The sequence below is a fragment of the Fusarium poae genome, chromosome 1 (genome assembly GCF_019609905.1).
Source record: "Fusarium poae strain DAOMC 252244 chromosome 1, whole genome shotgun sequence".
Classification (NCBI taxonomy): domain Eukaryota; kingdom Fungi; phylum Ascomycota; class Sordariomycetes; order Hypocreales; family Nectriaceae; genus Fusarium; species Fusarium poae.
This window is the reverse complement of record NC_058399.1, coordinates 489582-515899: the sequence shown is the minus strand read 5'-3', so window position 1 is coordinate 515899 and position 26318 is coordinate 489582. Positions and strand designations below refer to the sequence as shown.

Genomic DNA, 26318 nt, shown 5'->3' with positions numbered 1-26318 from the left:
TCGAATATTGCCCCACTACTTTCTTTCGCTATTTGTATTGTTGTTATATGTCTATTCTAACCATTTCCATGACCCCGAGCTTCAATTATATGTCGTGCTTACAAGAACTTGTCAAGGTCTGGGAAGAGAAACTAATATGGGAAATATAGTAGAAGGGCGAATAGACCAGTGCATTCAGGCACTTCGGGACTTGTATTCAGTACTGTACATCCAGAAGCCCTGTCCACTTTCCACTGTTGCCAAACTACGGTGCGTAGTGAGTGTGTGGCTAACCCAATGTTATCGTTATATTCTCGGGGTTATTCGACTCCCAACAGTCCTTGAACACTCGACCACAACCAGCTCTGTACGCAACATCATTCTCTCCTCGTTGGACCCATAGAACATTGGAGAACTCATAGACCCGATCGTCTTCGTAATCATTCTTTGGCCTTTTAAATTGTGCTTCCTGCTCTGCTGAGGCAACGACTCCAAACCAGCCACGAACATCTTTCAATGATGCATCCAAAGATGTGCGACATTTATTAAAATGCCCTCTTCGAAAGTCTTTGCATTCCTCAGAGCTTTCGGCGAGAATTCTGCCGTTCTTCCACCCCCAGCTGCTGTCAAAATGGGCAAAGACGAGTTTCGAATGCCAATATTTGCTTGCTTGAAACACTCTTGTTTCGTAGCAATCTTTCAAGTCTCTACCTCTTACACTACCTCTTGAAATTTCTATAAGCTCTATAGGCTCGTTTGGTTTGTAGACAGAGTCTCCTGTGACACGAAGCAAGCCCGAAAACACCCCGTCTGAGTTCTGGAGCACAACTACTCTTGGCATAGAGTCTAGAGGCCTGTCCGTCAAAACTGGGTTTTTGCTAGCATCACAATGGAGCGTGTATCCACAGGAGGGTGAGTCTTTATCGTAGGTCCTGATGATTTTTATCGCAAGAGTAGCCACAGGAGAAAAGAACCCACGCGCTGTACAAGTGGAAATTCGAGGTGGTGGCATCGTTGAAGGAGCCACACACTGTGATAACCACCCAGGCGGCGGTTCTCTTAGTGGCTGACAACCAGAAGCCTGTAATAGTTCATCAAGCCTAGCGGGCTCATTTATGGGGGTTTCGCATTTCCAAGTTATTGTATTCCGTAGCTTCCATGAGCTCGCTTTGCTTTTCTGGTCGCTATCGTAGCAGAGGTTCAGAGCAGGTTCAAAGCTCCGAGGATCAACGTAGCACTCCCATCCACACCATGCCCACGACGGAAGAGCAGGTCTTCGTTTTAATTCTTTGGTTTCTTGATGATGAGGTTTGAGGTGAATATTCCCTCTTAATGGTTGCCACAGGAGCGCATAATCCAGATAGAGCCTTGGCAAACCGAATATAAAGCCATTGGGGAATGAGGGCTCCAGCCGGCTCAAGATCCCTAAACACGCAGAAAGGCCATCTTCTTGGTGCGATAGCAGTCGTCCGTTGTAAGGGCAAATTAGGTCACAATAGACACTAAAGTCCGGCCAGGGCGCTACTAACAGTCTTCGGGTCAGCGATTCCTGGGGAGAGCCAGATGCTATAGATGCTTCCTGCTTTCTATCAAGTCTAATGTGATATAAATCCCACATTGAGGATTCGCATAGCCAGAAGACTAGTCCGGAGACAAAAAAGATGCCGCGTTTACTGAGGATATGTTCCTGGTACGTCCATGCTCTTTGCGCCCACTTTGACGTTGCAAGCCGTTCGTAGTGAGCGGAAGCAATAGTATCATGGTTCGTTAAAGGTAAAGAGTATGGCATATGCGAAAACAGCAAACTTGCTCCCGTAGACTCTTCCGTCATGCTGGAAATAGATTGGTCGGATGTCTGAAACATCCCGCAATCCGCAGCAGCTATTATCGTAAGGTAGGCATTGGAGTAGACTTGGTCCATCCGCATGAACTCCAAACTTTTCCTAGGATCATCCTGAATTATGCATAGCCTGTCCACCCATAGATACCTTTTCCCAATCGTTGTTGTGAATTCCATAGCATCCAGGATGACTTTGGGTAAGTGGGACGCAAGATGCAATGAATTGGTACGAGTCAACAAGTCAACATTGGTGGAGAGGAGTTGCAATTGTTGTTTGTCGTCAAACCCAGGCAATGCGTCTTGCCAGGTATAACTGAGGGCGAGATAATCATCTTTCACGTCTCCGCGAACTATACACCGATTCTGAGTGTCAATGAGCCAAGAAGGACGTGAAGAAGATGGTGCGGAAGATATAATATTGAGGTTTGGGTTGCAGCAGGTATTGTTATGAAGCTTGTCGCAGGTTGACAGCCACTCCTTTATTGAAAGGATAATATGGCTTTTGGGGTCAGTGGCCATGGAATGAGACATGTTGGGTAGTGAACCAAGTATATTAAAAGGCGGAAGGATTAGGAGCAAAGTATGTGAGTCGCGAAATAGTTGAGAAGTGGGAACAAGCTAGAATTTATATCTCCTCAATCTGACTACTTATGTAGAGGTGCCTTAGGCGTTTTTGAGGCCATCCACATGCAGGAAGAACAGCTGGATCAACGCACGGCTGCAGTGTCCTACTGTTATGTAATTTATCTTGGCAAATGTGTATCCATTTCTACGTTAATTCGAAAGGCAGAAGAGTTCAAAGGGCTGGTTAAGCTACTATCCTGAGAACAGACGCTACAGCTGGGTAGCAAAATGATATACGTTGGGACTCAACTGGCCTACAAGTATTTTGATAGGAATTGGCGTCAGTAATAATAGGACAAGTCAGGTTTACTTGTCGTCGGCAGATGAGTAGAGGGGAACTATCGAATCACTCTGTCAACGCAGTTGGAGTTTGTGAATAGGGGCGACGGGCTCTTGATCAAGGTCGTATAGACAAACCTACTTCTATTCAGTTACAAAGCCTTATATTACACAGCTACTGAATCAAGGCCTATCCATGGCAAAGAAGCTGTCTGAATCATTAGGTCTGGTGCAATGGGCTAGTGAATGTATGAAATCGATGGCAACGTTGAAGACTGTGATTTAGGGCTGGCTCTAAGCAAGCCATCGTCCACGTCTATAAAGCAATACTTCTCTACTGTCTCTTACCATCCATCGACAACACAACATCCAACAATCACAAGCCCTTTGCTATATACCAACTACCACAACACACTACAACTATATTCACTACCCACTTATACTCCTTCACCATGTCATCAAGCACGGTCAACAAAACCACCTACAAGGTCCGCACTGACCACGTCTTCTGGGAGTGCGAAGGCTGCGGAGCGATCAACAGCATGGAACATCATATTTGCATTGACTGCTCCGAACCACGACTGGGGCAGTCCGTGGCTCTGAATATCGCCAAGACACCCATTGGGCATAATGTTGGACTGGATAACCAAGGAAGAGAACTGTGGCATTATAATCTCACCACGAATGGAAATCATTGATACGGTGCAAGCTATCGGAATACACGATGAGGAGAAGAACATGCCTAGAGGGCTTGATATCGATTCTTGGGTGGGACGAAACCCGATGCCGTTATGGCCGACATGGGTATAATGTGTAATGACCTGGGCTACTACTTATAGACTCATGATAACCTAATACATTTCTCTTATTAACTCAGTTTTCTATCTCAAAGGTCATAACTCGGTGACTTTGTCTGAATCGTTGGATCCCTTGCAATATGTGGGAGACAGAATCTGTGATATCAGCATAATAGACCGTGATTCGCCTACACCTCGCACATATAAAACACAAAAGATCTCTACTCTCTCTCACCATTTACTAATAACTCAACATCAAACAATCTATAACTTGCCAATATAAAGCAACTCCAACAACAATCTACAACTTCTACAACAACTATATCTACAACCTACATATCTCCACCATGTCATCAAGCGAGGTCGAAAAGATCACTGATATCGTTCGCAGCGACCACACCCAATGGAAGTGCCACAGCTGTAAGGCCATGAACAGTATGGACTCTGAGTTCTGCACCAGTTGCCAGAAATCACGAGTCAACCAGTCTTTCGCTGCCACGAGTAGTGGGGAGATCATTGGGCGACATGCTGGAAAGAATGCCGCAGGAAAGGAAGAATGGTACTATAGCCTTTTTATCAATGGAAATTAACAACGGGTGCATACTATTGGGATATGTAAAGGCGTTGAGGATGTAGTTATTGACTCCTGGGAAGAAAAAGGGTTTAACTGACATGAGGATGATGCGTAATGACTTGAGTTACACTTCTTATATACTCATGGTAACTTAATACACTCTCTCAATCAACGTTCGTTCCCTTCTATAGTCTTTGAATAAAACACTAATGATAGTCGGGAGTCCGTTATCTTTTGTCCTTTACCGTGTGTGTTTCACTACAGTTTATCTCGGGATAGATAGACTTACTTCCATTCATGTTAAATACTTGCTGAGTCAAGGTTTGCAACGCAATAACTTCATCTGAACTGCTGGATCTACCTCGGTAGTGCATTGAATGTAAGCAATCCATGATATCAACATAATAGAGTGTGATTTGCATCTAACCCAAGCAGACCACTATAAAATCGCCACTCTCTCCCACCCATCAATAACTCAAACATAACAATCTTCCTACTCTATGCTAATCTCCAACTCAGCTCTACAATTTTTCCCACAATGAGTAACTCCAACACGATGCCTCACGCCGCCTCTCCAGACCGTATCGTTATAGAAACCGTGGATTTCCACCCCAACCACGCTCATTGGAAGTGCAAGAACTGCGGGGCCAGGGAAAGTCTGATCTCTGGTTTGTGCGGTTTTTGCGGAGTGGAAATAGACACAAACGCTTGGGTCATAACAGAGACGGGGGAAATATTTGGACAGATTTGTGGATGGAATTATGAGGGTCTACCAATCTGGCGTTATGTGTTGAAACCAGACGGCCATGTACCCGACGATGATGGACACTTTTGCGGTGGATGTTATCCCTGTATTGACAGCCGCAAATACCGTCTCATATTGGGTAGAGAGAAGCCTTGATATTGACTCCCGAGGCTGTCTTGACTAGACTAGCATATGGATGTCGAGTGACACCGTAGTGGGATACAGCTTGACGCCACGACCTCTACGTCGCAATGAACTAGTATTAGTCATAGATGTAATACTCAATTATAAATAGTTGGATCTTATTTGACTCGATGGGTGGCATTGAATAAGACATGGTAGGCTGAACGTTGTAGTTGGCAGGAATCACTACAGGAGGACTTGTCCCATGTATCTCTGAACGTCTACACAGTAAACATTGACTCCTGGTGTTTTGGAAAGTGTTTTTTAGCATGCATGCATTCCAACACTATGACTGCCGAGACAATCCTCCGAGGTTGTATTTGAGATGCGGCGTTTTAAACACTGATCAGTTAGTCTAGTCTAGTGGGGGATTGGAGAATAAAGTAGTGGGCTGGCCCCCGTGGATCCCACGATGATGCGCCAAGTCACTCACTGTCTTCATTGCTATTATTTGATCACTATCACTTATACCCGTGTGTCACTCAACATCATCTCTCAGGATTAACATATTCCTACCTATACATAAAACATTGATTAATGAAAACAACCATGTAAATCTACATGATCATATCCATTCTTTTCTCCATCATCTCCACCCCCATTCAATCTTCAACCCCCAGCTTCTGACCCACCCCCACAGGTGTCAGAATGCGGAGAAGACACTTACTTTACGACAAGAAGACGAGAGTGACATTCATAGGCTCGCAATTAACAGAAAAGACATTGACACTCGGTATACATCGGACCGAGCAACTCATGCCAAGAAAGGAACATCGGGAAAAGCTACCAAATCCCCGGTTATGAGGATGGATCCATGAATAGCTAGGATTAAATAATAACCTCAATCTCAACCCCGCTGATCTCTGTCTCTGTCTCTCTCTCTCACTCATCCCTCAATCAACAAGTATACAGTTACTTTGTTGTCAAGATGCCTACTCACGTCCATTCCATCGCGTCGCAAGACGTCCACACCCAAATTCAACAACTCATCCACGAACTAGTCAACATCAAAGACACAACAGGCGAATTCCTCATGACCCTAGCCGACGGCCAAATCATCGACACAAAAGGCTGGAACGATTGGGAATGGACCCACGGCGTCGGTCTCTACGGCATCTGGAAGTACTACGAGATGACCGGTGAAGACAAGTACCTCCAAATCATCGAGGACTGGTTCAGCGCCCGCTTCAAAGAGGGCCACAAGGGAAAAAACATCAACACAATGGCCGTCTTTCTTACTTTGGCCTTTGTCTACGAAAAGACTAAAAACCCAACCTATCTCCCTTGGTTGGATGCTTGGGCTGAGTGGGCTATGCATGATCTCCCTCGTACAAAGTACGGCGGTTTTCAGCATATTACATACCTCGACGTCAACGAGCAGCAGCTTTGGGATGATACTCTCATGATGACAGTCATGCCCCTCGCAAAGATCGGTCTGGTCCTCAACAGACCACACTACGTCGCCGAAGCAAAGAAGCAGTTCTTGCTGCACATCCAGTACCTCTTTGACACAAAGACGGGTCTCTTCTTCCACGGCTGGACTTTTAAAGAAGGCGGACACAACTTTGCTGATGCGCGCTGGGCAAGAGGAAACAGCTGGGTCACAATTGTAATCCCCGAATTCCTCGAACTAATCGGTCTCAACGATTCCGATCCCATCGGCTCCCACCTCATCTCCACACTCGACTCTCAATGCGCAGCTCTAGCCAAGACACAATGCGCCAACGGTCTATGGCGCACCCTTCTCGACGTCCCCGAAGACGAGGGTTCCTACGTAGAAGCCAGCGCGACCGCGGGTTTCGCCTACGGTATTCTCAAAGCGGAGAGAAAGAGATACATTGGAAAAGAGTACTCTGACGTAGCTGTGAAAGCAATCAAGGCTGTGTTGGACAACATTAGTCCTGAGGGAGAGTTGTTGAATACTTCGTTTGGTACGGGCATGGGGCATGATTTGCAGCATTACAAGGATATTCCCCGAACGAGTATGCCTTATGGACAAGCCATGGCCATGATGGCTTTGCTAGAGTTTTTGAGAGCGTATAATTAGTTACAAGTACGAATGCAAAATAAAACACAAGCTACTGCATCGTAGCAAGTCAATACAATCTACATAACTACAGTGCTGTGCTAGCTTTAAACGTCCCCGTCAACTTCAAATCTCTCGAACTCTCTCCCACAGCAATCGTAAACTCCCCATCATCTGTGACCCTCCAATTCTGCTCCTCAACATCCCAGTAGCTCAGATCCCTCCTTGTCAATTCAAACTCGACAATCTTACTCTCACCCTTCTCGAGAGAAACTTTCTCGAATCCGCGCAGGACCCGAACGGGATGGTCTACCTTGGACGTCTCAGGATACGACAGATATAATTGAGGCACAACTTTGCCAGTGGCAGAGCCGCTGTTGGTGACCACGACGGAGACAGTCACCACCGTCTTCCACAAATCAGGGTTGCCACCTTCCTCGCCTCCTGCTTGAGAAGGCGGCTGTTCGACATCGTAGCCTTCGGGGTAAGGGTAATCACCCTTCTTGACGTCTTTAGGCGAGTCGATGTAGGGATAAATCCACTTCTTCAGCTTGCGAATATTTTTAGGCCAGAGACCCTCCTTAACATCAGGAATCTTGTCATCCAACCTGGGTGGTTTCGCACTTGATGGCGAGACACGCGAGGCTGGAAGTTGTGACACTGCTTTCTCGAGTGAGATCTTGAGATCTTTATACTCAAAGGTAGTGTACGACAATCCATAGCCAAACTCATATCGAACATCGACATTGTACTTGTCAAAGTGTCGGTAGTCAATGTACAAACCCTCGTCAAAGTCTTGCTGCGGAATCACCCCGTTGGGAAGATACAAGACCTGCCCCCCTGGACCATAATCAGCGAGAGATCTGCCAATTGTGTATGGCAGTTTTCCACTAGGGCTTTCGTCGCCGAAAAGAATACTCGCAATCGCATTTCCACTCTCCTCGCCGGGCAGGTTAGCTGTCAAGACAGCCTTTATGCGCGGATGGTCAATCCAGTTCTCCATGACGACAGGTCCAACAGCATGGATAACCACAATTGTTGTACCAGCTCCATCACCACAGTTATCCGCGACTTGCGTGATGAGCTCATTGCCTCCTTTCTGAAGAAAAAGATCGTTGCGATCGCCTCGAACGCTACTCCATCCAATATACCCTTCTCCTGCATCAGAGTTGGCAAACACCAAACAAACATCCTGCTCTTTAATCTTCTTGGTGTCTTTGACCTTGTTGGAGAGCGACTCGCTGACTTGGACCTTATCCTTGTTGAAGTTCTTTCGCAGAGCTTCGACGGGAGTGACCAGGAAGGGAAAGTCGGCTGCGCCACTGCCCCAACCTGATCCAAGAGTGCCATCATTACATCCTTGATCAGGACAGTAATTGACTCCGTTGCCAGGACCGGCATCTTCGCCAAAAATTCCAATCGTGACCTTTCCATCTTTCTTTTCGGGCTTGGAGTTGGCAAGATGGCCCTCTCGACTCAGAGGAAGTACTCCTTCATTCTTTAGCAGAACAGTTCCCTCAATGGCAATCTGTCGAGCCAACTCGGCATGATCCTCCTGTACATTGACAAAGTGATTCACAACCTGCTTCTCTTGAGGTGAAGAACTTCCAGGTGCAAGGACTCCCTTTTCCTCATATGTCCAAGACGAAAAGTTTGGACCCTTGTTCTCGTCCTTGTCTTGGCCCAATTGGTAGAAAGACGCAACAATTCGCAGTGCCATATCATTCAATCGATCCACAGGTAAAGATCCGTTCAAAACAGCCTGTGTCAGACGCGGTCCCCAAAGAGAATCGCCATCCTGCCATTTAAGTCCATCACCAGGCATGCTCATGTCCAATCCCGCAAGGGCACTCGCAACACCAGATCTCTGCGCCAACCAATCCGACATGACAAACCCCTGAAAGCCCATCTCATCTTTAAGAATGCCGTTAAGAAGCTTCGAGTTCTGGCATGCGTAGGAATTGTTGACCATGTTGTACGAGCACATGACACTCGCAACACCAGCCTTGACTGCATTCTGAAAAGGCCACCCATAAATCTCATGCAGTGTTCGGTCGTCGATGTTGGAAGAGATGGCATTGGGTAAACCCCATTCCCACGCCTGTCGGAAATGCTCTTGCTCATTACCGATGAAGTGCTTGATAGTAGCCATCACGCCAGCGTCCTGTATACCCCGAATCGTCTCTGCGCCCGCAATACCCTGCAAATAAGGATCGGGACCAAAACCCTCCCAATTGCGCCCGCCCGCAGGAGCTCTTCCAAGAGGCCCGATAGCAGGGCCGAGAATAACATTGACGCCTTTTCCTTTTGCTTCTTTTCCGTGGGCATTTCCACGCTCATACATCAGCTTTTTATTGAATGTAGCTCCCACTGTAATTCCAGCTGGCCAGGCAGTCGCATTGTCAGCGAAGCGTATTCCGAGCGGTCCGTCCTGCAGAGCCAGAGCAGGAAAGCCAACATTGGTCGCAGCGCCCGTGGTACCTACAGCCAAACCCATACTCCAACCAGTTCCGGTAGTGATGTTGACTTTTTCAGCCAGCGTCATCTTACCTACCAACTTGGCAGCCAATTCGTAGCTCTTTTCCCAGTTCTTCGCTGTACCGCCCTTGGGACTGGGATACCACGGTGGTGACTGTCCATCAGCAGGAGGAGTTTTGATCTTTTTCCAAGCAAAAGCACCAATTGCCGATAAAAGAAGCCAACCCACTACAATAGTTCCAACGATGATCAAACAGCATTTCTTTGTGCGCCATCGTCGAAAGATCCCTCCTGTCGGTCGCAATCGACGCTGAGAATTAACTGCAGCCTGAGATTGAGTGGTGGTGACATTCTTGTTGAGATAATCAGTTGCGTCAATGTCTGACTCAGTGTCGCTGCCATCATGAGCTCCACTGAGGAGGTTTTCCCTGCTGGGATCCATGATGTCAATTATCAAGTGTCGTGATACATTAAAGAAAGAAGACAAGAAAAGAAATAAATGTTCAGGCTGATTGTGCGGGTTGGGTTGGGTTATGCAGCCACTGGTGTTAGATAATCGTACAGCTAGCCAAGAAAGAGCTGCATACATTCCAGGTAGCATGAATCCCTGACGCTTTGGGATCATCCTTTCAGTGACGCCCACGTTACCCTAGATCATCAAGGTTCAAGTCGGTATACGTGTTTAGTAGTGAAATTCTTCAAGTATAATGATACGACGTGAGAATTGAATTATTTCTTCATCCATTTAAATGGTAAAGAATTGAAACCGAAGGCAGTCCTACTGCTCTTTGGTGACTTGGTCGTCTTCATGAGGTTCCATTACTTTTCCATGAAAGACGTGCACGAGAAGAAATCAACTATAGAGTCAACAACAACGACAAAACGTCTACTACTTGTCACAATAACTAAGATGAATCAATTGAAGGATGTCTGATTTCTATCCATGAGTCAAATTGTTTACCCTCCAACATCTCCAGTCCCAGCCCAAGAGTTGATTCGGTTCCTATCTCTGCCCTTCCGGCAATTCTCCGGCTAAACCTAATCCACCTCGAATTTGGCTCTTGACGAGCGCAACATCTCCCGACCAGCTTCATCATCGACAATCCCCGCCAAAACCGCCCATCATGTCGATGTTCCGCGCCAAGAAGCTCGATCTGGGCTGTTTCGTTAACGTACGAACCCTGCGTGACCACACAAAGCGCAAGGTCTTTGAGGCCAACGAGACAGAGCGGTACGCAAAAACTCTTTCCACGACGACGAAGACGACGACGAATTGAAACGAAAAGACGTACACGAAAGAAGAACAAGCACTGATCCTGACTCCTATAGACAAGCTCTCCGATTCATCATCCGCAACACAACCCTCCCTCCCCGAGTCCGCGCTGAAGCACAGCTCCAATTGACGCAGATGCACTGCTACACCCGCCCAACACAGATCCGAAACCGGTGTATCATGGGTGGACAGGGACGAGGTATTCTGAGCGACTTTAAGATGTCACGAGTAAGGCAACCCGGAACGAACGAGATGGGGAGTCTGGACTAATGAATTGTGCAGTACAACTTTCGAGTGGAGGCCATGGCTGGAAATATTCCTGGTGTCAAGAGAGCCAGTTGGTAAAACAAAAGAGCTTGGAACGAATGTACGAATACGTGGATACTTGGGACCGGGCGATTTCTCGAGATATCATAGACATGAATGTATAATACAATGTAAAATTCATTGGGACGCTACTTTTACACAATGCACTTCGAATGGGCGACACTAACATGCACTCCCAAATACGTTTCCAAGATTCGCAGATCAAACGAAAAGGTCTTCCATGGGATTGCTAGGCAGACGATGGTGGGTGATCAATCAGGATTCTGGCGATAGGGTTCAGGGATATTTGTCGAGTTGAACTCAAAGTCTCCAGTACATTGCTCATGCCTGTTCATGGCTCAGAAGAAGCTCCCTTCGCGTCATATACGATCCCACGGACCCAAGCCAAATCTTGTCTGAGCCAACATGCCGCATATTTAAGACTGTCTGGACGGACCTGCCCAACGCACCTTTGACTGCTGTCAGTGTAAGTCAGTAAGCCAACGACGTCCCGCACTGGAGTCTCCCCCATAGCAGACACCTTGAGACCTGGGTTTAGTATATAGGAAGGAAACAGCCTAAGAGCAAGTCTAAGTCGGGATTAAGGAAACTGAACCTTTTTATCTTAAGCAAGTATCAGGTTTCATTGGAATTTCGACGAGTATAAGAAGTCGCCGTCCGTTAGCTGTTGATAAATGGCTGCAGCAGTGGGCGATAAGAGATAAGAACCGATAAGATCTGATAAGACTTTTTTGGGCCAGTGAATCAATCGCCACTTTATTATCTACCAAACATCATCACATCACATCACAATGGGCGGCGGCGATCTCAACTTGAAGAAATCCTTCCATCCCGCGCTTCGGCGCAACCAACAGGCTGTTTGGGACGAGGAACAAAAGGCCCTCGCCGAACGCAAGCGCACACAACAACGTCTCGATGAAATCAAGGAAGAGCGCGCAAAGGAAGAAGTGCAGCGGCAGCTCGAGGCCGCAGGCGGCAAGAAGAAAGTCGACCGCGTAGAATGGATGTACCAAGGCCCCAACGACGGGCAGACCGGCACAACAGAAGAAACCGAAGCCTACCTCCTCGGAAAACGACGTATCGACAATCTCATCAAAGGCACGGAACATAAAAAGCTGGAGAAGGATGCAGGCACCGAAAGTTTTATGGCGATGCAAAATGCGAATACCGTGCGCGATACAGCTTCCAAGATCCGCGAAGACCCTTTGCTCGCTATGAAACGTCAGGAACAAGCCGCCTTTGAAAGCATGATGAACGACCCAGCCAGACGCCGCCAACTACTCGCTTCGAGAGGTATAGAAGAGGAAAAGAAGGACAAGTCACGAAGAAGGGAAGATCGACACAGGAGAAGACACCGCCATCGCAGCGCAGACGGGGAGGATAGACACCACAGAAGAAGACGGTCTTACTCGCGATCGCAAAGCCCGCGTCGACGTGATGGCTCAAGAGAGGATCGGCACAGACGGCGCAGGGATGATAGCAGGGACAGACATTCACGTAGAAGACGCGATGATTCAGATGATGGGGATAGACGCGACAGGGATAGTCGCAGTAGCGGAGACAGACATCGACACGATAGCGATAGTCGCGATAGACGACATCGCGATGACGCGCGAGACAACCGTCGTGATGAGCGCCCACGAGACAACAACCGCCAATACCAAAGAAGAAGCTACCCCAGCGACCGACGCCACAACGAAGACGACAAAGCCAAGGAAGAAGAGCGTCAGCGCAAACTAGCAGCGATGCAGTCCGCAGCAACCGAGCTAGACGTTGACCGTCAAGAACGTCTCGCTATCCTCGAAGAGCGGGAGAAAGCGGCCAGAGAAGCAGATGATAAAGCTAGAGAGCGTGGTGGTGATCGTGGATTCGTGAATAAGCTACACCAACAGGCTGAGCACAAGGGATTGGCGGAGCGCATGGGTGGAGTACGCCGTGGATATCAAAAAGATGATGATTAGGTGTTGAGGAGGTTTAGTCTGTTTTGCTAATAAAGAATCGGACAGTTGCGACGTATCAATTCTTGGTCGTGGATAATAAACATGATTATTTACCTAGTCTATAGTGGTATAAAGTGATTTAGTGTTTTCATCTCATGTCAATTCGTACAGCAACCCAGACCCTATTGACTTGACTTGCTGGAGATTGTGATTGTCAGTGCATGCGTGGAATGACAAGGAGGTGTATCATGTCGGTGTAAAAGGGAATTTAAACAAGACATCCAATCAATATTCCCAATTCTACCCTTGGTGTTTATGACTCCTCTCCCTCACGTCACAGGTACAATATCAAGGGGGACCATTCACCTTTTACTCAAGCCACTGAATGACCATCTACGTAAAATCTATATCATCAAGCTTGAATCTATCGAATCTTGACTTTCCTTAGCCGCCGCAAACCAAAAACCATTACTTTAATTTGGGCCTTTCCCCTCCCCTGTGGAACCAATTGAATAGACGCTACTGCAAAGAAGAAGATGGGAAAAAAGGGGAGACTGTTTAATAGAGACAGAATAAATGGGTTATAAACTGAGGGTAGTTATTTATGTCAGTCACCACATCTACAGCAGTTCAAGCACTATCGACTCCACTAGCTCAAGGCCAAGCTCAGTGGGTTTGGCTGGCCCCCCGGTCAGTTTAGCCCGCTGCCCGTCCACTGTCCCATTCCCTTTTCCACTTCCTTTTTTTCCTTCTCATTTCCCTATCCCTGGAGCCAATCCCTACCACTTTCAACCTCTCTCTCTCTCTCATCGCATTGCATTCATTGCCTCACTTCTTCTTTTTTCGCATCAATTCGCCTTGTCGATTCTTAAACAAAAACGACCAAGAAAACGAACGTCCCCCCCCGAAAAGAAACAAACTCACCCTCCTTTTTTTCTTTCTCTTCTCGCTCCGATATCGACTCCTCCCCGCGCGCGCGCACGCCACTTTTAACTCTTTTTTTTCTTTCCCTTTCCCGATCCATACACGACAGACGATAATAAAGGGACAGGGTGCATTTGGCATCTCCACGAACCGAGATTCAACTTATTTCTTTGCGACATTTTGCGCCCGACGCCAACGCCAACCAACTACTTTTCTCTTTTTTTCTTCTCCATCGTCGTCTTCTCTCTCTCTCTTTTTTTTTTAATTAAACTACACACAAATCACACGATTCGTTCGATACAATGCCTGCTCTTTGTGGAGGATCCAAAACTGTTCAGCGAAAGCTGGTTCTACTAGGTGATGGTGCTTGCGGAAAGACATCATTGCTCAACGTCTTTACTAGAGGGTACGTTTCGCATTGTATTGACAAGATGTTGCAGAGACTAATGCGATTTATAGCTACTTCCCAACGGTTTACGAACCTACCGTTTTCGAGAATTACGTTCACGGTACGATGCCACGAGTCCTCAACACAGCGCATAATCTAATCATACCATCCAGACATCTTTGTTGACAATGTCCACATTGAACTTTCTCTCTGGGACACAGCCGGCCAAGAAGAATTCGACCGATTACGATCGCTTTCCTACGGTAATAATTACCCCCTTCCCCTTCTCTCGGATTACTGATCAAAAACTAATTCTGTCTCTAGATGACACAGATCTCATCATGCTCTGCTACTCAGTCGACAGCAAAGACTCGCTCGAAAACGTAGAGTCCAAGTGGGTAGGCGAAATCGCCGACAACTGCCCAGGCACAAAACTCGTCCTCGTAGCCCTCAAGTGCGACCTCCGCGAGCAAGGCGAAGACGACGAAAACGCAGCCGGCGGCGAATCAGCAGCAGCAGCCGAACCCCGGGAAAAGAAGCCAATGATCAACTACGACCAGGGTCTCGAGGTGGCGCGTCGCATAGGCGCCCAGCGATACCTCGAATGCTCCGCCATGAAGAACAGGGGCGTCAACGAAGCCTTTACCGAGGCTGCGCGTGTTGCTCTCAGCGTCAAGAAGGATCGCGAGGAGAGCAAGTGCACCGTCATGTAATTCAAGGACTCCAAAAAAAACTAAACCCTCTCCTTTTTTTTTTTTACGATACGATACGAGCATTATAATCGAAAAAATACGAGCCTGACATCCGACCAAACCATGTCTGATTGAACGATATACGGCTTCGTTTATTTTTACCTACTCGTTTTCTCTTGTGAGAAGACGTCCTTTTTTCAACAACTGTATATATCGTGCTCCATATCTGCACATAGGGATCCTTTTATTTTCGGTGTTCTTTTTTTTTTTTACGCGGTATTTTTTTGTCTTTTGCCACAAACAAAAAGTCTATTGTGCAAAAAACAAGAGAAGAGATATGGGAGGGAGGAAGAAGGGAGTAGACTGCTGGGAAGGGGTTTTATCGGTCGAAAACAATTGACGAGAGATATTTTGCATGTTTGACTGCCTTTTTTTTTTTTTGGTCTTTTTTTGTCAGTCACATCCTACACATACATTCTTAATGATAAAGACATTCTAAAAAGAAAACAATGACGAGTCTGATGATGATTGTGAGAGAGGGGAAGTTGCACAGCCACGCTTGGTCAAGGGTAAATGGGTGATGTAGCTTTGTATTACCTCGGGAATTGGAACCAACTGTCAAGTCTAGTTTATGTGTACTAAAAAAGTCAATTCTCGATTTAATGGGCAGATCTTTGATCCACTGCGATCTTAGACTGTTGCGTAGTGTAACCGTCTAAAACGTTGATATACATATTAGTACTCTCTTCATTCCTTATAATCTTGGCAGACTGGCTTATCATCAAACAGAAATGATATTCCAAACCATGATCTCACCCATACTTTTTAATTACCAATGATATATCTCCTGAAACAAAACATGCTGTATAAAAACCGCCACTGTCTGCGTCACAAGAGATGACATCCGTGTCATAACCTCTCCATGATTGGTCCAGCCAAGAGTTGAACCCTTGTTCACTTACAACACCCTTTTTTTTGAACAGGGATCAAATTGACGTCACATACATATCTGTACAGATGAAGTTACATATTCTGAGAAAGAAAAGCAGGTTTCAATCAGTTTGACGATCATCTACACAAAAGGAGTCTGAAAGGTAAGAGGATGGATTTCTCTAAATAGAGGCCAAGAGTCGCCCAGATTTTTAATAAAAAGCTTCTTTTCTATTCTCCATCAAACAAGCTATCCAATCCACTCATACTCACACAAAGACTCACTTACACCTCTTGCTTTAAACTTCAACTTAAACTTATACAATCATGCCTCTCTTTGGTCGTCGTGAACCCTCCCCAGAGCCCATCAGGGAAGAACCTCCCCGCAAGCACGGTCTCTTCTCCAGCTCCAAACACACCGAACCAACACCCACACGAACCAGCACATCCTCCCGTCACAACCGTCACTCCCGCGGTTCCGCCTCATCCTACGACCGTCACTCTTCATCCTCATCCCGCTCACCCAGCCGTCGTCATAGCTCTGGGGGCGGTGGACTTTTGTCCAAGTTTGGAGGGAACCGCAACAATGAGCATGACCCCGCCGTTCTCGAAGCCCGAGAGCGTGTAAGGAGCGCCGAGATGGCTGAGCGCGAAGCAGATCGTGCTCTTGAAGAAGCCAGACTCAGCGTGCGTGATGCTAGGGAGCATGTTAAGAGGCTTGAGGTGGAAGCCAAGGAGGATTCGAGAAGGGCAAAGATGAAGCAGACTCAGGCTAAGGAGATGTCCAAGATGGGACGAAGCCTTGGACGTAAGTCTTTTTGATCTTGACTTTGATGATTGATGTCTAACAGTGATATAGGTCATGGATACTAAACGTAATGCAACGTGAATAAAGTCCGTTTCATCACTCTAATATGACGATATGATATGGAAAAGCACGAGTATATGATGGAGTTGTCAAGAAGCGTTTCTAGTTTGAGCAGTTTATATTTTACAATACCAGTTTACATTTAAACCATCAACAGTTTTCGCATTGCAAGTGATGTGACCAAACTAGTGCATTGACGTCCAAGTACAAGAATCTCTACATATTGAGCCTCAGCTCACTCATTAATACTTTATCCGCTGTCCAGTTCCATCCCCATCTGGTCATTGTCTGCTCCAAAGACAAAACCAAGGCCAAGGCGTTTATCTAGTCATCCTGAAACTTGATACCAAATCTCACATTCTTTCACCAACCGTCGAAGACTCAAGAAATGCTCAGCTCACAACACAGCCTTCTCCTCCCTGTCCACCGACAGGTCCTTCCTCACGTCGTACTTCATCCGCAGGAGTCTCCATCTCCTCAGCTCTGTACACTCCTTCAACAGCTCGATGCGAAACACCACCAATTGCTGCACCGCATTCAGGACATTGCGCCATTTCCATCGGCATACCGCATTCTCCAATCGCAAACTAAAAAATAACATTAATACCAGTCAAGTCTCGGGGTGAATAAAACTTACAGGATGGCCGTTGACGCAATTGTACCAATGCCCCGAGTGTGTCGCCATGCCGTGAGGTCCAGTTACCATGGCTGATCGAATAGACGCCAATTCTTCAGGCGTGACTTGTTCGCGTCTGGGCTTATAGAGTTCAATCATGTCTTCAATTCTCTGTTTGAGAACACTGTTGTCGCCACCCAATTTGTAACAAAAGTCCAGAGCGATTGGGAGAAGTTCCCGAGCCGCCACGATGTGCCCGGACTCGGTCGAGCTGGATGGCTTGGCAGTCCAAACCTCTGCTCTTGCAATCTTTGCAAACGCGAGTGTGCCTGCGATGATGATCCGAGGAAGTTTCGCAACCTTTGCCTCTACGATCAACTCCATACAAGTCTTGAACCACTTATCCGTGGAAGGCAGATCAAGAGCGTTTTCATGCAGTTTCTTGCCCTTTGACTTGGAAACCATAAACGCGTCCATCAGTTGTATCTGCTGGGCTTCCAATACTACCAGACGTGCACCGAGGAGCAACTGTTCGTCAGGCGCAGAGTGAGAGAGTTTGAGAGCCTCCATCAATCGCGAGATAGAAGAAAAGCCATCAGCAGTCGTGGGTTGAGATGTTGCAATCGCGTTAATCAGCTTCTTGGCTGGCTGATTCTCCTCACTCATGAGCTCTTGAAGCTTCACTGCCGCATTTTCGAGACCCTTTATAGTGGTGTGTCGCTCTCTGAAGAACGTGGTAGCTGTATGGTGAGGGCCCAGAGACGTAGACCGACGAGATGCCGCAAGTGTAGTTTCAGCCTTGGACAACTTGTGGTTGAGCTTGTCCAAGGCAGCTTGGCCCTTGATGAGGAAGCGCTTGCAGATTTCATCCATGACTGCTCGGTTGATGACTCTGTTGTATCGTCGTGTCGCAAATTGCCGAATGGATCTCTTGCAGTCAGGACAACAAGGCGTCTTTTGCGCAAGTGAACCAGCGATATTCTTCAGGCCGGTAAAGTTGCCAACCTTGTCCGTGTGATAAACCTCCCCAAGACCAACAAGACCGTCCAGCGTCTCACTTGTGAAGAAATGACCACATCCGAGAACAACGATGGGAGTCTCATCCAGATCAATCTCTGAATATTTGCGAAACTCCAGGGGATCAACACGAGCATTCTTCTTTGATCTACTACAGATTTGACAGTAGCCGTCAGGACAAACTTCTCCGCAAAAGCTTGGGCATTGGTGACCACAGCGCAGCTTCTTGTCGCATCGTTCGTTGCAGGGAAGTCTGTTGCAAGGAGCAGAGCAGGGCAGAGTACAAGAACCTTGGTGAGAACATGACCATGTGCAAGGCTCGATGCATGGGGCGCATGCCTTGTTACAGAGTGAGCTACATGTAGAGTGAGGACATTGAACCTGTTAAACATCGTCAGTGTCACCGATCCTTGTCCTGTACAGAAGTTTGAACTTACCTCACATGGCTGTTTGCAACTTCCACAGGCCTCTCCGTCATGACATTTTTGGCCGCAGCGATGGTTACAAGTGCTGTATGAACGATGGCAAAGTTTATCGCACTTGGGATGAACGCCGCCCTGACAACCCGAGCAAGTCCCAGAACACCCATGACCGCATGGAAGAATATGCGTACAAGGCTGTTGACATTTTGGCAACACAGTATTTCCAACCTGATGGCATTCAAGAGTCACGCTGTGTCCGCAATGAGGAAGGGTCCTGTTCACTAGAGCAGTACACTTGAACCCATCCAGATCCTGTGTCTGATAGCACGCCATTGTTTCCGCGACGTGGCCGCATGGGAGCTCAATACAAGAAACCTGAGCCAGACAAGGACCGCATGATTCTCCGCAAAGTCTAGGGCACTGGTGAGTACAAGTCGTTCGAATGCGAGGACAAGATCGTGTACAAGTAAACGCATCATGCATAGCCTTGGAGTGACACATCGCCTGACATTTATGACCACATGGCTCCAATCTTCGAGAGCAAGGCAGAGTACATCCTCCCTCGGGACTTTTGGTGGAAAAGTCTTCAGGTTCTGAACAAGCGATTGGTGTCTCTGGGTGACGAGGACAACAAAGTCTAAGTTGCATTCCAACAGAACCGCTCTTTTCAAGAATGTCATGGACATCTGCCCACATCGGGACATTGAGATAAGTCGCTGCGTTACCAATCAGGTACATCCCATGCTTAGCACGACTGAGCAAAACGTTGATGCGGTTCTCTGTTCGAAGGAACCCGACTTGACGCTTAGGGTTACTGCGCACCAGTGACACGACAATGATCTTTGCCTCTTCACCTTGGAAGTTGTCAACCGTCGCAAGTCTGATTGTCTGTAGTAACTTCTTCTTCTCGACTGACTTCTTGGAGCTCGACTCGTCCTCAAACTCTTCATGGGCGAGTTGTTCGCGATCAAGATCACCGAGACATATCTCAAAGTCACGGCTAAGAGCAGTCCGGAGCTGTTGAAGCTGGCCCATGTACGGTGTCAGTAGCGCAATGTCTTCAGCTTTGTACTTTCCTTGTCGGACCAAGTGACGGATAAGGGCTGTTGCCATGTTGGTCTCCCACCGGTTGCTGTGAGATTTCACCCGAGTACCATCTCCCCCGTTATCCTGAGGATGACTGTGATCCAGCCAGAACACATTGTCAAGCATGCCAACCACATCTGGTGCCTTGAGCACACTCTCATGGTCTACCAAGTTTGGATAAACACCACGAATCAGCTGCGAAACCTCGGGTCTCATTCTTCTCTGGACGTTGAGCTGTGTGAGTGGCGCTGGATCAAGACCCGGTTCACCTTCAGCTCTTCTCTCAAACTGGCTACGATCCAATTGCCATTTCTGGCCAGACGTCGATTCGAGACTTAGATCGTAGTTGTTGATTTGAGGTCGTAGTTGTCGGTGATCTCCAATCTGGATGATGTGCTCAAGCCCAGGCATCAGAGCAGAAATGATATCTGCCTCCTTCAACTCACCTGCCTCTTCGCAAATTACAATCTTGGGCTTTAAACCCCGGAGCATATCGATACGACCAGCAAGTGATGTGGTTGTCAAACCAACTACATCAGCTTGGTTGATAGTTCGTATATTGACGCTGTCGTAGATTCGTCGGATATTCTTCTGCTGCTCTTCGCACTCGTCCATGGCCTCAAAAAGAACATCGGTCTGTTCTTCTTGATGCCGTCGCGTCCAGTCATTCACCAGAGCACGCCGTTCCTAAGAGGCGAGGCTGTGGATGTCTTTATCGGCTTTCATCTCTAGTACTTCCAGATCGGTGTCTGGTGTCTCTTCGAAGTTTCCCTGAATTTGTGAGCCAAGCCAGGTTTCCAAAGGGTCGCCTCCAACAATAGTAAAGTCATTGTCGCTTTTCTCGAATTGTTCGTAAATTCTGGGGTTCTCCTCATTCAAGAACTCTTTTTTTTAATTTTTATGACGGCTTAAGCTTTCGTCTTCTCGGTTTCTTCAAGGTTATCAACAAAGGTTAATCTGTCCGGACAGATTAAATTTTTAACAAAATATCAAGTCAAGGTTTCTCTCAAGACTCTAGGTTTTCCAATACAGGCGTGACTCATACGGCATGAACTCTATGATATCGGCTATGACTTATAAAGGAAGCTTCTGTCGAGCCGTACAGACAGCAGCAACTTCTTCCTCTTGCAACCTCGATCAACCACTCGTCCAAGAATTCAAGAACTCTTTGAGAAAGTCCCATCTACGTCCATTTCTTGCAAGGTAGAGAGATGTCGCGGCTTCTGATGCGGTGCGCGAACTCATCTCGAGTTGGCGAAATGACGCGGCAAGGTTCATCCGCTCAGTGACTGTCCTTGCTGTATCTTGACCGACTACTCGAAGATTTAATCCATCGAGCTCTGGGGCAGCGCTGCGACCACCGATTCGAATGATGCGAGAGATCCCAACTTCGAGGAGATGCTTGAGAAATTGATCCAGTGCGTGGTTCGTGTAGCAGCTACATTCCAAATTAGTATCCTAAGTGAACAAACGATACAGACGCATGTTCAACAACTTACATGATAACGATGGGACCCAGGTGAGCTTTCTGCTTCGCAGCCAAAAGAACTCTGAGCAGTTGAACGCCGAGGTACGACTTTCCAGTTCCAGGGGGGCCTTGAATAAGCGCGTATTCACGAGTAAGTGCCCCGATCAAACCATGACATTGTCCTTGATCTAAACCTGTCGCGCGTTCCAACTCCTCGATATCTAGGTTCTCCGGGAGCTCTGGATCGAGAGCAAGATCAGTCGCTTTGTCTTTTGCAATGGTCCTCAGGGAAAAGGTAAAATCAAGCCTGCGCGCATACGCTGGTGTAGTGACGCTTCGATCTTCGGCTGCACTAGGAAGAATCCATTGTTGAAACGCTATCTGGTTCTCGCGTTTCATAGTCTGGAGGTTCTTGAGAATGGGCACGAAAGTATCGAGAATCACGCCGTTGAAATCGACAAGTACACCCAGAGCCTTGGTTGTGTACAGTTTAGCCAGCAAAAGTAAGTCGTCTCGGTTGTGATTCACAAGCTTGACGGTAATGCTGGGTAAACCCTGCAATGGAGCAATGTTGCTGGTTCGCTCTTCGTTCTCCTTGAGGTCGCTGCGGCTTGTGCTTTTACAAGTGACTTGTAAGAAAAGCAAACTCGTGCGACCAGGCGTGGGAGAAACAAAGCACACCAAAGTACCTTGACCCAAGCGAGAGGATGCCTTCCACCATGCCTTTTGCTGCTCCTGTGTCTTGTCGAGAATTTGACGAGGTGGTTCAAAAGATAGCACAGCTTCAGTGCCGTGCTTCTTGCTGCTGACAAGGTCTTCGATACGTGATTCCACATAAATTTGTGCCTGCGGGTCGGGATTGGAAAGACGCCCATTCAGCAAATCTTCAGACTGGAGAAGGTCGCGTAGGATATCTTTGACAGGACCGAGAATATCATGTCGGACTAGTCGAAACATGGAATCGATGTGTCGCTGCAAAGGATCCCCCAGCACATGAGGCTCCGTAAAGTTGGTAGACGGTAGGTACTCTGCCTGCTCGCTGGTGACTTCTTCATATGTTGGCAAGATGGCAATCTTGCCGATATCAGCAAAGTCGTTGTCGTGTCTGCCTCCAGGAATTTCCAATTCTTTGGGAAATGTAGATGCGATAGCCTTGAGGTTCCGTGAATTGTCGGAAGAGTTCTCGCTTGAAGCAAGACGCTCATGAGCAGCATTGACCAATCTCTTTACCAATCTGAAGTGAGTCGAAACCTCGTCAAGCTCTTTCGGAGAAGTGTCCTCGGCGATCATAGCAATTAGCCTGTCTACCTGTCCCATGAGGCCAGGTAGTTCGTCACAAAACTGTGCTCGGGGTACTTTGTTAAGAAGTTGTGACAGCGCTGCGATCATTACTCGGAGGGCGGCCTGAGTGGTTGTCCCAAGTAGCTCGGAAAATAGTTCAGTGCTTTCGAGAGCTTGTTCGCACATGGAACTAAAGAGGCCGATACCTCGTTCTCCATTCATGCCAGCAAAGACAGTAAAGATGGTTCCAACACAGGCCTCGATAGATAGCGAGTCCATCAGGCTCTTGTGAGCTATGACCTGGATAAATGCATAAGACGTGGGCAAGTTCTCTTTGGCGTCAGAGGAACCATTCTCAGCAGTGTCGACAATAAACTGCAGACCGTGATAATCATCGTTGACAAGATCACGAGCGACATCTTGGTGCTGTTCCGAGTTATCTTCGTCCAAGAGTTCGAGAGCTCTTTTCCAGAACTTGTGACATTCCTTTGCACCTGATGTAGTCTGAAAACTGGGAGGTGGTTTACGAACCATGCCTTTCCAGGCCATGTATCGCTTGCGTGGATCTGTTTTGGCGACAGGGGCTGGTGTAGTCATATGGCTTTCCACTGTAGAAGGTATTTCGTGTAAGAAGTGACATTTGTTTCCGTAATGGCAGTTACCTCTTTTAAAGTGGTGGCAAGGCTTGGTCCGGTAGTTCTGACCTGGACCTTCAAGTCCTCCGCCGCGTCCTTGCGACGCCATGGCGGGCGAGAGATGTTGAAGGATTATGGAATATCGCAGTTGTATTTTTTTCGATATTTGGTGTAGACTCTGTCAAAAATACCTAGGTATCAAAAATGGGATGTGGACAAAATAACAGTCAAGAAAAGGTGGTGATGAGGAGGGAGAGTGTTGAAAGAGAGAGAACCCGCGCCAAAATTCCGACTGTGTTTATTCCAAGTGACGTTCTACATTGCCTAGGGCCCATTCCATTGTCAGGCTACTCTGAAGTGACTGGTGTTGAGAAATATTTGGCAGTGTTTGCTCTATCAGCTGTCAATCACTGGCAGTGCCAGAACAGCCGTCAACTTCAAGCATTAACGTAGACATGTGCATCCGCCCACACAAGCAAAGAGAACAGCCAAAACTGATTGTACAATTTCATTATATGAAGAGGCTTTGAAAGTGCTTGGCCATGATTTGGACGACGTGTAACACCACTTGGGCTCTTTTTGAGTTGTCATCTCCTTACTGGCGCTGATTTGGTGTTGGTCAATATCTTGATGCAATCCTTCCAGTAGAGAATACTTCGAACCACCTTTATACCCTTTAGAACAACGTAAAGCAAGTTAAACCTCTAGATTAAATAAATCTTCGACTTTAATAATTATATACAGAACAAGACTCCATTTGATCCCCTCAGCAGCAGATAATGTTTTACAGTGATTCAGTTCAACCCACCCTAGAGCACCTTTAGCGCGACTCAGTTCCCATTTCCCGTCTCACGTCAGAAGCTTAGCAGAGACAATTTCCCAATTTAAAGAGGGCTACTCATTTCGGGAAATAATCTAAAAATAATCATCACCATCAAGAGCCTCACTTGACATTTTATCTGTCTATACATTTCATTGAAGATGTTGTCGTCAGTCACACAATGTTTTAGGCGTTTCAAAATGACGCAACCATTCTCGCGCTTCGGGGGTAACACAAAGCCGAACGAACAAACAGATCGGAATGGACGGAATGGAATGATGCGATCAAAGGCGTGCTCTGGTCAATTAATAATGCTACGCAAGTGAATTAATAATGCTGCTCTGCCTGTCAAAAGTAAAGTATATAGGAGGGGAAACCATCAAAATGGCCTTCTTCCTTAACCGCTTTAGATTTCCAAGTTATCGTCACTTCAACACTCTTACCGCTGCCAAGATGGGATCTCAACCACAATCAGACATTACTCTCTACACTTCCCACAGATGCCCTTGTAAGTATTGCATATTATCATTATTATTACCCATTCTATATATAAACCAGCCAATGTTGTATCAGCGGTGACTTGGCAATTCATCTTATTCTTATCCAGGTTACCTTGCCTTGTTCAGTAGGTTACGGTGTAGCTAATAGAATCTCTCTCTCTCTCTCTCTCCAGTCGCGCACAGGGCACACATCACCCTCAAAGAACTAGGCCTCCCATTCAAAGAGGAAATCATCGACCTCGACACTCCACGTTCGCCAGAGTATCTCAACATCAACCCTCGCGGTCTCGTCCCCACGATTATCCACAACGGCGAGACAATCACTGAATCAGCCATCGTCGCACAGTTTCTCGTAGACGCTTATCCTGCCCAGAGCAAGACTCTACTCCCTGCGTCCTCGGACCGTGACGGGGCGTTGATCAGAGCAAGGATCAGTTTCTTTGCTGATACCTACTCTAACAAGGTCCAGGGCCATCTCAGCAGGGCCATCTATCGTGGCAAGACGGACGCAGAGATTGAGAGTGCTGTGGATGATGCTATAGCTGGTATCGTCAAAGAAGTTGAACCTCTTTTAAAGAACGCTGCTCCGTTTTTTGGTGGTAGCGATAAGCTCACCTTTGCCGAGGTGCGTGCTCCCTCTCCCTCTCTTGTCTACCTACTATCAACATCAATTAACTTGACGCCAATAAACAGGTCCTCACTGCCCCGTTCGTCATTCGAGTACTGTCCCTCTCCAAGCACGGCCTCCTACCGACCAATCTCTCGTCGCGCCTCGAAAAAGAAACCCCAAACTTTTACAAGTGGGCGCAGGCCATCAGTAACCACGCCAGTGTATTGGAGATCTACAATGAGGACGAGATTGTTCAGGGAACCAAGAACAAGAGGGCCCAGCTCCTAGCCCAAGGCTAAGTAAGACTAAGCTAAGCCAAGCGTGGCTGTGCTTTGAATATCTATTATAGCACAGGGTTTTTATTTTATTTTATGAAGGTTGCCCCCATTTTCTTGCTTATCTCTCCTCATAAAGTGTTTCGACTAGCAGAACTTAATCGCCGGAACAAGGATAAGCATTAATGTATATGAAACCTCAAGGGAACAGCTGAGATTTATGTCTGTCTGTCAATCAATCAATACAACATGATCCTATCCCCCTCTTGAATGTCAGTCAGTCAGTCATTCAGTCATAATAATGCAGTCCCAAAAAGTAACGGGATCTTGCAGTTCACAAGCGAAGCGCCCAATAGCTTCCTTTTCCCCCTGTCGATCTACTCGCCACTAGTGCAGCGACCGACTTTATCTCCAGGGATTTCATTTCCATGGACAGAATTAGCAACAAACAATTTCCAGCACTTTGACTGTCAACAGATACTACATACGTATCTAGTACATGGAAGAATCAATTGACTCTACTCTAATTTCCATCGGATCAACTCTAAGCGAAATATCCAACCAAGAAAAGCCCCTCCCGTGCCCAGCCTAAGCTTCCTTGGCGCGTCTCAAGAGAAGTTGTCCATTGTTTACCCACCCCTGCTATAGACATTAGACAAACAGTGGATTGATTGACCTGACCCGCTGGAGACTTCTTTTCCCAGCAATTAATTCAAGGGAC

General features: G+C 47.1%; 13 protein-coding genes across 13 annotated transcripts; 8 read left to right on the top strand and 5 right to left on the bottom strand.

The window, feature by feature from the left end:
• Positions 1-268: 268 nt before the first annotated feature.
• Positions 269-2350, bottom strand: FPOAC1_000196 (uncharacterized protein; the record flags this gene model as incomplete). The annotated part of the gene is made up of 1 exon (XM_044844815.1): positions 269-2350. The coding sequence occupies one exon, from the start codon at positions 2348-2350 to the stop codon at positions 269-271; it is 2082 nt and encodes a 693-aa protein (XP_044710731.1).
• A 1516-nt stretch (positions 2351-3866) lies between these two features.
• Positions 3867-4147, top strand: FPOAC1_000195 (uncharacterized protein; the record flags this gene model as incomplete). Its single annotated transcript, XM_044844814.1, has 2 exons — positions 3867-4078; positions 4141-4147. 2 exons carry the CDS (start codon positions 3867-3869, stop codon positions 4145-4147), a joined length of 219 nt encoding a protein of 72 aa, XP_044710730.1.
• A 484-nt stretch (positions 4148-4631) lies between these two features.
• FPOAC1_000194 (uncharacterized protein) lies at positions 4632-4994 on the top strand (the record flags this gene model as incomplete). The annotated part of the gene is made up of 1 exon (XM_044844813.1): positions 4632-4994. One exon carries the CDS (start codon positions 4632-4634, stop codon positions 4992-4994), a length of 363 nt encoding a protein of 120 aa, XP_044710729.1.
• A 955-nt stretch (positions 4995-5949) lies between these two features.
• FPOAC1_000193 (uncharacterized protein) lies at positions 5950-7068 on the top strand (the record flags this gene model as incomplete). The annotated part of the gene is made up of 1 exon (XM_044844812.1): positions 5950-7068. One exon carries the CDS (start codon positions 5950-5952, stop codon positions 7066-7068), a length of 1119 nt encoding a protein of 372 aa, XP_044710728.1.
• A 67-nt stretch (positions 7069-7135) lies between these two features.
• FPOAC1_000192 (uncharacterized protein) lies at positions 7136-9967 on the bottom strand (the record flags this gene model as incomplete). The annotated part of the gene is made up of 1 exon (XM_044844811.1): positions 7136-9967. One exon carries the CDS (start codon positions 9965-9967, stop codon positions 7136-7138), a length of 2832 nt encoding a protein of 943 aa, XP_044710727.1.
• A 682-nt stretch (positions 9968-10649) lies between these two features.
• On the top strand, positions 10650-11143 carry FPOAC1_000191 (uncharacterized protein; the record flags this gene model as incomplete). The annotated part of the gene is made up of 3 exons (XM_044844810.1): positions 10650-10756; positions 10855-11026; positions 11081-11143. The coding sequence occupies 3 exons, from the start codon at positions 10650-10652 to the stop codon at positions 11141-11143; spliced, it is 342 nt and encodes a 113-aa protein (XP_044710726.1).
• A 773-nt stretch (positions 11144-11916) lies between these two features.
• On the top strand, positions 11917-13086 carry CWC25 (RNA-splicing factor; the record flags this gene model as incomplete). Its single annotated transcript, XM_044844809.1, has 1 exon — positions 11917-13086. One exon carries the CDS (start codon positions 11917-11919, stop codon positions 13084-13086), a length of 1170 nt encoding a protein of 389 aa, XP_044710725.1.
• Positions 13087-14291: 1205 nt separating this feature from the next.
• FPOAC1_000189 (uncharacterized protein) lies at positions 14292-15090 on the top strand (the record flags this gene model as incomplete). Its single annotated transcript, XM_044844808.1, has 4 exons — positions 14292-14395; positions 14449-14498; positions 14551-14640; positions 14702-15090. The coding sequence occupies 4 exons, from the start codon at positions 14292-14294 to the stop codon at positions 15088-15090; spliced, it is 633 nt and encodes a 210-aa protein (XP_044710724.1).
• A 1236-nt stretch (positions 15091-16326) lies between these two features.
• Positions 16327-16872, top strand: FPOAC1_000188 (uncharacterized protein; the record flags this gene model as incomplete). Its single annotated transcript, XM_044844807.1, has 2 exons — positions 16327-16807; positions 16859-16872. 2 exons carry the CDS (start codon positions 16327-16329, stop codon positions 16870-16872), a joined length of 495 nt encoding a protein of 164 aa, XP_044710723.1.
• Positions 16873-17259: 387 nt separating this feature from the next.
• On the bottom strand, positions 17260-19089 carry FPOAC1_000187 (uncharacterized protein; the record flags this gene model as incomplete). Its single annotated transcript, XM_044844806.1, has 4 exons — positions 17260-17454; positions 17505-18651; positions 18684-18881; positions 18938-19089. The coding sequence occupies 4 exons, from the start codon at positions 19087-19089 to the stop codon at positions 17260-17262; spliced, it is 1692 nt and encodes a 563-aa protein (XP_044710722.1).
• Positions 19090-19203: 114 nt separating this feature from the next.
• Positions 19204-20623, bottom strand: FPOAC1_000186 (uncharacterized protein; the record flags this gene model as incomplete). Its single annotated transcript, XM_044844805.1, has 2 exons — positions 19204-19334; positions 19387-20623. 2 exons carry the CDS (start codon positions 20621-20623, stop codon positions 19204-19206), a joined length of 1368 nt encoding a protein of 455 aa, XP_044710721.1.
• Positions 20624-21145: 522 nt separating this feature from the next.
• FPOAC1_000185 (uncharacterized protein) lies at positions 21146-23501 on the bottom strand (the record flags this gene model as incomplete). The annotated part of the gene is made up of 3 exons (XM_044844804.1): positions 21146-21446; positions 21508-23365; positions 23420-23501. 3 exons carry the CDS (start codon positions 23499-23501, stop codon positions 21146-21148), a joined length of 2241 nt encoding a protein of 746 aa, XP_044710720.1.
• A 1164-nt stretch (positions 23502-24665) lies between these two features.
• On the top strand, positions 24666-25621 carry FPOAC1_000184 (uncharacterized protein; the record flags this gene model as incomplete). The annotated part of the gene is made up of 3 exons (XM_044844803.1): positions 24666-24720; positions 24886-25337; positions 25406-25621. The coding sequence occupies 3 exons, from the start codon at positions 24666-24668 to the stop codon at positions 25619-25621; spliced, it is 723 nt and encodes a 240-aa protein (XP_044710719.1).
• Positions 25622-26318: the final 697 nt, after the last annotated feature.